The 10181-nt window shown below is 35.6% G+C and overlaps 2 protein-coding genes across 5 annotated transcripts in view; both read left to right on the top strand.

The window, feature by feature from the left end:
• Positions 1-4468, top strand: part of homer1b (homer scaffold protein 1b) — a 31754-nt gene extending 27286 nt beyond the window's left edge. Inside the window, exons 5-8 of one of the 2 annotated variants that reach the window (XM_016501067.1) lie at positions 2003-2159; positions 2516-2626; positions 2732-2812; positions 3209-4468. In XM_016501067.1, the coding sequence (XP_016356553.1) occupies positions 2003-2159; positions 2516-2626; positions 2732-2812; positions 3209-3397 (538 nt within the window). In that variant the 3' untranslated portion in view covers positions 3398-4468. The remainder of the gene's footprint in view (positions 1-2002; positions 2160-2515; positions 2627-2731; positions 2813-3208) is intronic. The other variant, XM_016501068.1, reaches the window with a different exon arrangement.
• Positions 4469-7715: 3247 nt separating this feature from the next.
• lhfpl2b (LHFPL tetraspan subfamily member 2b) overlaps positions 7716-10181 on the top strand; it is an 11925-nt gene continuing 9459 nt past the window's right edge. Inside the window, exons 1-2 of one of the 3 annotated variants that reach the window (XM_016501065.1) lie at positions 7716-7919; positions 8016-8174. The gene's annotated coding sequence lies outside the window, so the exon portion shown is untranslated. Of the gene's footprint in view, positions 8175-10181 lie in introns of all 3 variants that reach the window. The other 2 variants (XM_016501066.1, XM_016501064.1) reach the window with 2 other exon arrangements.

The raw sequence follows: 10181 nt of genomic DNA, 5'->3' as shown, positions 1-10181 counted from the left end.
CCGGTGTTGTCACACGTCGATTAACCGGTGGGAAAATTTCCTCACCGTCACAACCCTACCTCATACGTCATCCGCCCGGAGCTGCTTCCGTCTACAACTGTTAATGTGATTATTACGTTTTGACTATGGATATTTTTCTTACAAAAACGCATCGATTCGCTACAGGATGCCTTTGTTTACCCCCCGGAGCCGTGTGAGGCACTTTTTATTATGGATGGATGCGCTTTATTTCACTTCCTTTGGACTGATGAACTGCAACACCCGCTGACTGCCATTAAACAGCTTGGAAGTTCAAAGACAATTTTTAATATAACTCCGATTGGATTCATCTGAAAAAAGGAAGTCATATACGCCTAGGATGCCTAGAGGGTGAGTAAATAATGGGCTAATTTTCATTTTTGGGAGAACTATCCCTTTAAGCAGGATGACAGTGGATGGGATTCCTCATAGATGTGGGTTGGTTATGTGTTCGCTGGCCGTGTGACAGCATCACCGTTTCAGCATTTTTATTTATTTTTTGTCAGTACATGAGGATCAGAGCACATTGTAAATTTATGCTTGATTTTGTTTGTCACTACATGAAGAACACAGATAGACTGATGAGAGATGGTCATTGCATAAGTGAAGAATTGGCTTTCTTCTTTTGTCTTTGAGACTTTCTGTCTCTTTATAATCATTAGGCAACTTTCTACTTTGATCTATTTCAGCTTGTCACATTCCATCAGACTTTTTATTGTAATTTTTATGCAAATGACAGAACTCGGATCACAGAGTTTGTAATAATCCTTGTTAATTGCTCTTGAACTGCGTCCAAGTCTTGGTAAAACAGAAAGGTCAAATTAAAAAACAATTGTACCCACCTGGAATCCATCTTTAATTACAGTCATGGTTAAACTGCCGTTCTTCCTACGTCCACTTCAACACACAGTCCTCATTATGGTCTACAGTAGGAGTTTTCAAACTGGGGTCCAAGGACCACCGGGGGGCCGCAAGTGGATGCTTGGGGATTTGTGGATAATTTGAGATGAAAACATTTAAATAAAACAAATTTAAGGCTGTTTTTTGGGTTAATGTTTGAATGTACACTACCATTCAAAAATTGGGGTCAATAAGATTTTTAAATGTTCATGAAAGATAAAGGCAGTTATTTATTTGATCAAAAATGATGGCAACGCTGATTTCTTCATTACTACAGTCTTCAGTGTCACATGGTCCTTCACAATCATTCTAATATGCTGATTTCACGTTCAAGAAACATTTATTATTTTTCAGTGTTGAAATAATTTTTAAATCAGTTCTTTGTTTCTTTTGAAAAGAAAGTAAAAAAAAAAAAAAAAAAACTGTTTTGTAACATAAAATGCCTTAACTCACTTTTGATCAATTTAATGCACCCTTGCTTAATAAAAGCATTAAATAAGCTGATATATATAGATCCCATATATAACTGATCCCAAAACTTTGAAGGGTAGTATAAGATATTAATAAAGTTTAATATGAAATTTGATAACATTACTGTTTAATACGGCTCTTTAAGAACTGGTCAGAAATAATGACATTAAACAGCTATTTTATTCTACTGACAGCCCAGGTTTGTTTTAAACATTTATACATCTCTTTAGTCTTTATTAGTCTATTTGGTGGAAAAAATAATACAAAGCTTAATACAAATACAACTTAATACTTAATACAAAGCAATATTCTCAAGATAATATTTTAATAATTTGTGTTGGCTTCAGGACTGAGACTATGTAAAAGCCAATTGTTCAGTTTTAGAAAAAAGTGTTTATAATACCACACGTAATATTTTTACACACAGTATATAAGGCTTTATACATGAAAATAAATAGCTGCTAGCTCCCTCACAGTGGAATGTTGGGGGTACTTCGAGGGAACAAAGTTTGAAAACCCTTGGGCTATAGTTTGAATCCCCAGTCTAAAATGAACATTAACCATCAGAGATATTATTGCAAGTTTGTTTTAATGTTTTTTTTTTGTTCTACAGCCCGACTACCAACAAACACTGGGAAGCAGAGCTTGCAGCACTAAAGAGCAACAATGCCAAGCTCACAGCTGCTCTGCTGGAGTCCACAGCCAACGTCAAACAATGGAAACAGCAGCTAGCAGCTTATCAGGAAGAGGCTGAAAGGCTACACAAACGGGTGAGCAGGGGAGGGTAACTCCATATCAAGAACATACTGTACTATGGTTCAATAGATCTAGTTTTGTCTTGAACTGTTGGTATAGTGAGTCTATGACAGGGATGAGGGAGTGTTCACACTAACAGCGATTTAATTTAGTGTCTGCATTTTCATTGGTCGTTACTGTTGCTGCTCATTTACATAAAGTTCACATAAATAAGGCTGAACTTTTTTCCATGGCCTCACCAACTGTTATAGAAAAAAAGACTTCCTATCAAATCACTCTCAATGTTAATGCTTTAAATCTTTAAATCTTTGTAACTAAATTTGTGACAAGCATTGTGACAAGTTTTTTTTTTTGTTTTGCAACTCTGCAGGTTTCAGAATTGGAAAGCCAGAGTAGTCAAACCAATGTGATCAAATCCCAGAAAACAGAGCTGAACCAAACAATAGAGGAGCTGGAGTGCACATTAAAGGCAAAAGAAGAGGTACTGGTTGTTATTATGTATGGTCAAAATATATAATGTATTCCTTCATTCTCAGCGTTATTGCCAGATTCTATTTAAAACATCTTTCCTGTGTGTTCTTCATAGGAAATGGTGCGATTGAAAGAACAAGTAGAAAATGCAAAGCAGCTTCAAACTCAGAAAGATGAACTCACTAAAAAGTTAGAGGTAAGGACTGTCCTGAAAATGTATTTATATATGCATAAAAGTTAGTTGTCAGTATGGTACTTTAAATTGATCAAAAGTAAAGACATTTATAATGTTACAAAAGATTTCTATTTCAAACTACACAACTGTTTTCTACATCGCACCAAATCAGCATATTATAATGATTTCTTAAGGATCGTGTGACTTCAGTGTCACATGTTCCTTAAGAAATCATTCTAATATTGTGTTGATTATTCAGCTTTACCATCATAGGAATAAATTACATTTTAAAATATATTAAATATAAAACAGTTTCCTTAAAATTGTAATAAAATTTCACAATATTGCAGTTTTTACAGTATTTTGATCAAATGCATGCAGTCTTGGTGAACATAAGAGGCATGGTGTGTGTTATAGGATACAGACTTGCGGAATAAGGAGCTTGAGGAACAGTTGGCTGATCTGGAGCAACGTCTGGAGTCAAGTCAAGTGGATCAGGAGAACCTCCGCAAGAACCTCAAAACCCTGCTGGAGATTCTGGATGGAAAGATCTTCGAGCTGACAGAGCTGAGAGACAACCTAGCTAAGCTCATAGAGGACAGCTAGACTCCTTCAATGACTTTAATGCCACTTTCCTTTCCTTTTTACAAAAAAGAGTCTGATGTGCTTTTGAACTCTTGTTCACTCACTTACACGGAATGATAAACCTTTGGTTGCACTTGATTTTGTATTTTTGAGGTGGGTTCATTCTTTTCAGTGCCACTGCTACCTACCGTAATTTATTGTCAACAATACACCTGTACTTTTGTCAATGTTTCCTCCAATTTTCCCCTGAAATAGGCAGCCTGCAAAGAACATGGCTGCATATAGGCTTCTACTTTTTAAAGGTGCTGGTTTCGTGTGCCTGGCTGTTGGCGTTAATGGACGTTTCTTATGCTGCTGAGGACACTACTGAATTACACTGACTGGATCTTCAGTCGTATTTTAAGACTGGATATTCAGAGCCATATGTTGTAGCCAAATGTTATTGGCTTGCCTCTTCCCCGTCATGGAAACTGCCTCAATGTTCAATCAGTCAAAGTTTCAGGATACTCAACCGCTGACCTAAAAAGCTTTTGACATTTAGCAGACTTCGAGACGTAGATGTGGCGTATGCTTTAGGCCTGTAATATACACTGAGCAATATTAGTGTGAGCGTCTGTATGCCAGATTAGTGCAAGCCACTTCAATGCATCCGTCAGGTACTCAAACAGCTGAAAGGATGAATTTATGGCCTGTTGTAGTAACCTTTGGATTTCTCCAATGACCAGTGTAATGCTTTTGGATCGTATTGGCCTTATAATATCCCGTATCTATACATTTTTCAGGATTTTCTTGAAGACGAGGATCTTCCTTTGTTTGTTGACTTACCAAATGCAATTATGTACTCGATTCCTTACGATTTTCAATAACAATATTATTGTAATATTTAAAAAGTCCATCCTGCTGATGGGTATTACAATACATAGATCATGATACATAGGTCAGTATGATTGTATTTATATGTGGGAAAATTCTGTTTTAAATTTCCCAATGTTAATAAAGACTATTTAAAGATATCTCACCACATTGTTCTTTAGAAATGAAGAGACAGAATGACAGCGTGACTCGTCGAGGTTTTATAACATTAAGACCTGCAATCTGAGAGAAATGTTTTTTTTTTTCCTCACAGACCGATTTGCATCAATAATTTGCATTCATTTGCATTATAAAAATGGCCCTGGATTTTATTCATTTACATTGCTTTACAATAAATATTAGTTTTAAAATTAGGCTTCCTCATAAATCAGTGTTTTTCAAGACAGTGGGAACCCTCCTTCTTTAAATCTTTTTTTTTTGTTGTTGTTATTTTGAGTTGTTTTACTAGCTTATGTTAATGCTTGTTCTGTCCTATTTTTAAACTTAAGGCCCGCTTGGAGGTTTGTTGGGCCCCACCTGGTTGAGAAACATTACTCTATGTTTGAAGGATAGCTACACAAAAGAAGCCCTTTCATTTTCATTATTGTTTAGACTGTCCACAAACACATAAAGCGTATCAGTGTGAGGTACATCAACACAACTTAGTGGTGCAAGTACCCTAAAAACACCCATATTACACGTTAGTCTTCAGTTAGGTTAGAGCGACACCTTGTGGTTAGAAGCAGTACTAGAAAATAATTAATGTAATTTAGCTGCTTATTCCCCAGAGGCAGTGTTCTAATTATAATGTCGAAAGTATTGTATAAAGTAGCTACATTGGAGAAACCAAGGAATATCATTCTGATCATGATGCCAGCTGTATCCAGATGTATTCTAGCAAGATATTTCTAGCAAATATAAAAATGCATAAATAAAATTATAGTTTTTTGGTGGGGCTGCATTGAACAAAAGTTTTTTTTTTGTTTTTTTTGAGGCAAGTAGTTGCACAAAAGTAATATATTTCATTTTTAGTTTAACTTAGTCAGTGCGTTTAGTTATATCAGCACAGTTTTACTGAGTAGTTTCCACTAAATTCAAGTCCGTGTTTTTGAGTAAATGGAAAGACATGTTAGTGCTTGACATTCATTTTTGTCATACATTTAAAAGAGTTCTACTAGCACAGCACAAATATGAAGTTACTTTTCACTACACTGGCATTAAACCAGCTATTTCTAATCAAACAAACCCACGTACATTATAAAAAATGTGATGTAGACACCCACAACCAAGAGCTTTACTCTTTAGCACAAAAAACATAACTATTTTAAATGTCCAACATAGCTAAAAAAAATTAAATATTAACCGGATCTTGCACTTCAGACAAAAACGCATTAAAATAAAACTTAATTTCTACATTTACGCTCTTAACCCAGCCCTATGCAAAGCATGCTGGGAACTAAACATTTCCATTATTGCAACAATAATAGTTAATATAATCCCAAAACAAATGGATTAAGTAAATTAAAATTTCACATATATTTAAGTGGATTGAACACAAATGAACACAATTCAGACAACATGTACAGCAATTGTGCTGCATTAGCTGATTTTAATTAAGTAAATTAAACAAAGATTTTTTTTGCATTGTACTGACCCAACAGGGGGGAAAAAAATCTTATTGTTGGGCCCTCCAGAATTTATAATGGCAAGAATTTTTGTATTGGAGATTCTTTCCTCTTCTAAACAGACTATTGGGATTGAAATGTCTAACTTTCCAGTAGAGCTGTTGTAGGTATTGCCTATATGTCTAACCAAGACTATGTGTCTATAGCTCAATTTGAGGACACTGATGAGCCCTTTGGCCCATCCTAGCCTCAGTTTCCCTGAAGATTAAACTGTTTCATTCTGCTTCATCTCAATCTAGATGTCTTTTAAAATGTTACAGCCAAGGAAAGTCACAGTCTGTTTAAGAACAAACCAGGACAGATACACAGAAACAGAATTACAGTGTAAACAGTGGGCTGTCTTTGTAGAATGAAAATTTCATTTCAATTGCAATACATTTGCTAAAATAAATATTTCTACATAAGTCATTTTAGACAAATTGAGCAGTAAAATTAATAAAAGGTTGGTATGTTATATGACATTTTATCATCTATTCTGTCAAGCATCTGTAGTAGCTATTTCACCCCCTTGAGTTAACATAGATGTTTCACTTACTGGCAAGTCAGTACAGCATTCCAGCATTCCAGCATTTCCCAACTTTCACACACAGGGATTACATCCAAAAGCTTGAGTTGAAAAAGACAGCCCTGAATGCTGCAGGGCAGATTAGGTAAGGATGAGACACAGTCAAGGTATTTGACAGGCATTTGCATGATCTTTCGTCTTGGACTAAGCTTTTTTTCGGTCAGCAAATACTGCACGTTAAAATAGATATGGCCTAAACTTTACTTAATCATTCATAACATAGCAGTACACAGTGTTACTGTTAATGCATTAGTTTGTTTTGACTTTAATTTAGAACATTGTGTATTTTTATAACCTTTAATTTAGAGCACTTTTTACACACAATTTTGCATCCCATCTCACTCATTTAACAGACACAATATAGCCCTCTAGAGTTGACACATTAGTACTACAACACTTCTGTTAATTCATACTTTAACGCCCTTATATGGAATCTTTTTACTACCCTGGCCTCGAAAAGTTCATATTTAAACTATTGCAGACTGGCAATCTTCATGTAATATTTGTATAATGTGTCATCTGCAACCATGCCTTGTCTCTGGACTTTATGTTGCTGATTTGTAGTAGGCTAACTGATACTTGTTTTATGTATGAAGATCACATTAAAACTGTCCTGGAAGTGTTTTATAATTCCTTCATCATTTCCACTACTTTTCAAAAGCCTTCTATTTATATTATCCCTTGCAACTTTTCAGTTTTAAACTATGTACACATACAAATATTATAGTGTTATTATTGTTTGATAAACTATTATGTCAGCAAAGTATGAATAAACCATTTCAGTATGTATTGTGTGAAAATGATATAGGTGGACCTAAATCGTGATAAGATGTTTAAAACAAAGAAAAATCAAAGTAGCAACATTTTTATTTGGTGTCATTTTAAAGCTGTAATTTTGTGAAATTATAGCCTACAAAAATGTGAAAAGACTGTTTAATTGTATAATTAAAGATACAAAAACAAATGCTAGCTAAGAAAGATTTAAGCCTTTTTGTTCCAACAAATGTTTAAAATATTTCCTCAACTGAATGCTATTAAAACCAATATGTAACTTAAATAACAGAAAAAAACATAAATGACAGTTCTCTGCTACAGTGTTGAACATTGTGAACAAATTAAACATTTTATACTAGTGTGAAACACAGGGCCAAAAACTATCTCGCTCATATTTGAGGAAACATCCAGCTGTATGTCCCACCATCCCACATAGGCTACACCCTCTTGTATGAACTGACTGGGTAAAGTTAATCAGATTCTCCAGAAAAATGTAAACATCTTTACAAAGAAAAAGAGGGCAAATCAGAGAAAATGTGAGCTCGTAGTGAGCTGTCTACCTAGACTAGCCTACATAGTAGGCGTATGGACGCATTCCGAGCCATTGTAACTTCGCGAGGGTCTGGAGTAAAGGAGGCGGTGAAGAAACAATGAGAAAGTAGCTGAAGTGAGCTTCGAACTGGTATTCCTTTGAGTCTAGCACCGAACTAGGATCCGTGACCTCTAAACGATGCCATGTTGTATGTTTTTCCATGTATTCCAGAGCTGTGATTGTGAAGCTGAATGTTTCCAGGTTTCTGCTGTGGCTCTTCCCTTCTGGCGCGTGTCGTGTAGGCTATCGTCAGAACTAGGAGATCCGCTCAGACACATCAGGAAGTTAAACACTAATCAGCGAACAGCCCGTTAATTCAGCACAGTTAAGGTAAGAGGAATACAAATATGTTATATTTGCCTTTCGAACTGCCTGTTATTGTTCGTCTCATTTCAACTGTGTCGAATCTAGGTTTAGACATCGTCGAAAGTCACGCTGAACAAAAGAGATCATTTTCTCTAGCTGAGGTGGGATGATACAACTTATTACTAGAGCATTCAAAGAAACAGAACAAGAGAAGAGAGAGCAGTGATCCAGGGGACTTGTCTGCCTTACTAAATTACTTAAATATAAATAAAACTGCTTTTTGAACTTGTTCTTTTAAGGCAAACATCGGTAACAGATTGTAGGCTACATGAGAAAATGCAGTTCTTTGAAGTAACACAGACTACTTAAGATTTAAGGGTTAAGTGAAATAACATGATTTTACATCATGTAGCATGGCAATAGCATTGTTTTGATTGAACATGTACCATTATATTCTTTGATATGGTGTACCATGCCATGGCATATGCACCATGGTACTAGCAGTTGATAGCATCACTGTATGGTACAGCTACACAGTAAAAGTAGGCTATAAGTGAGCATCTGCCAATGAAAATCCCATATTGATAATTTAAGCATAGGAGCTAATTAGATGTAGCCTTTAAGATAGGGCTTTCGATTTTTGACCTCTGTGACTTTGAGGTTTTGTTTGATTGCTGAGCACCTTTGGACCTCTTTAGAAGTATTTAATATTGATCTTGGAAGACATTCCAGAGTTCCTAAGAATGAATTCATTGAATGCTTCTTGTCAGCTTTCAAACTGCTTTGGAGGCAGCATTTCAGTTGAAACCATTGACACGCCAATTAACCAGTGAAAGTCTGTCACCGTTTCTAGGGACTTTCTGGGTCCATCTTTATTCAAACGTAGAGAACCTCTTTATCCCTTTTCAGAACCGTGTTAATTCACCAGCAGGAGAGCCCTTTGTGTGTCCTCATCTCACAGCAACAGGCTCTGACATTCTTCAGGCCCCTTAAGAATCCATGGCACTTTCCTTTTTGGTTTGCTTCCTCCTTTTTTGGGGAAATCATGTGGTGTAATTAAATTAAGTGTGAGCTCATTCTTTGTGTTTCTTAGATCTGAAACATTCTGGCCATTCAGGTAAACAGTCTTGGGCAACTCACAAATAATTAAATAATCATTCTTGAGGACTGAAAAGAGAAGTTTATTGGTAGTAACAAAAAAGCTCTAAACACAAGACACGTGTATATAGGCTATATTTGAAGATTCCCTGGGACATCAAGCTTTGACATAGTGCTGTGGTTGCTTGCCTTTTCAGTTTTAAATGATAAAACAGTCCTTGATACCAAAAGAAAAGACTAACCCTAACCTGACATAATAATCTCCCATTCAATGAATTCATATATCACTTGCCTTCACAGCACTGTCATTGAAGGTTTTAAGAAAATTCTTACTTGTCATCGTGTACTCAGACTCAGTTTACTTAAACTAGGAACTTTTTAATGTGAAATGTCATGCCTTTCTTATGTACTGTATATGTTATGACTGCATTAGGAAGTACATTTTGTTTTTTCAAATTCTTTATTTTAACACCTTACATACCTGTACAAACTGGCATTTGCTACTTACACAATCTTGCGGTAACACAGTAAGGACCTGTCATAACATAGACCTAGGTGAAAGTATTGTATAGCTTGTAGCACTGTCCTCTGATGGGTGAAATGACTGAAACTTTTTGTTTTATGAATATCTTTGTCATGCTAATATTAAATATTCCAGGTATTTCCATGCCTTTTTAAACCTGTACCCCTCAATTGTTGTTTTTACTTAACCTAAGCTGGCTCCTCTGAAAAAAATCTCAAAAAAATTCTGTAAAATCTCCTTTGTATGTTTTTGTACAATATACTTACGTCCCACTGATGATTATTTTTAGAGGTGGGCCTTCAGTCTTTTTTCTCCAAATCGTATTACTATTCACATCGTACAAATTCATACAAAACCACCACCTTGTAAAATAGTTGCGTTTTCCTGTGCAGACCAATCAGCATCTAACT

This window comes from Sinocyclocheilus anshuiensis, unplaced genomic scaffold, assembly GCF_001515605.1.
Source record: "Sinocyclocheilus anshuiensis isolate Anshui unplaced genomic scaffold, SAMN03320099.WGS_v1.1 scaffold278, whole genome shotgun sequence".
Classification (NCBI taxonomy): Eukaryota; Metazoa; Chordata; class Actinopteri; order Cypriniformes; family Cyprinidae; genus Sinocyclocheilus; species Sinocyclocheilus anshuiensis.
The sequence above is the reverse complement of the archived record's forward strand: the minus strand, read 5'-3'. Positions and strand labels throughout refer to the sequence as shown.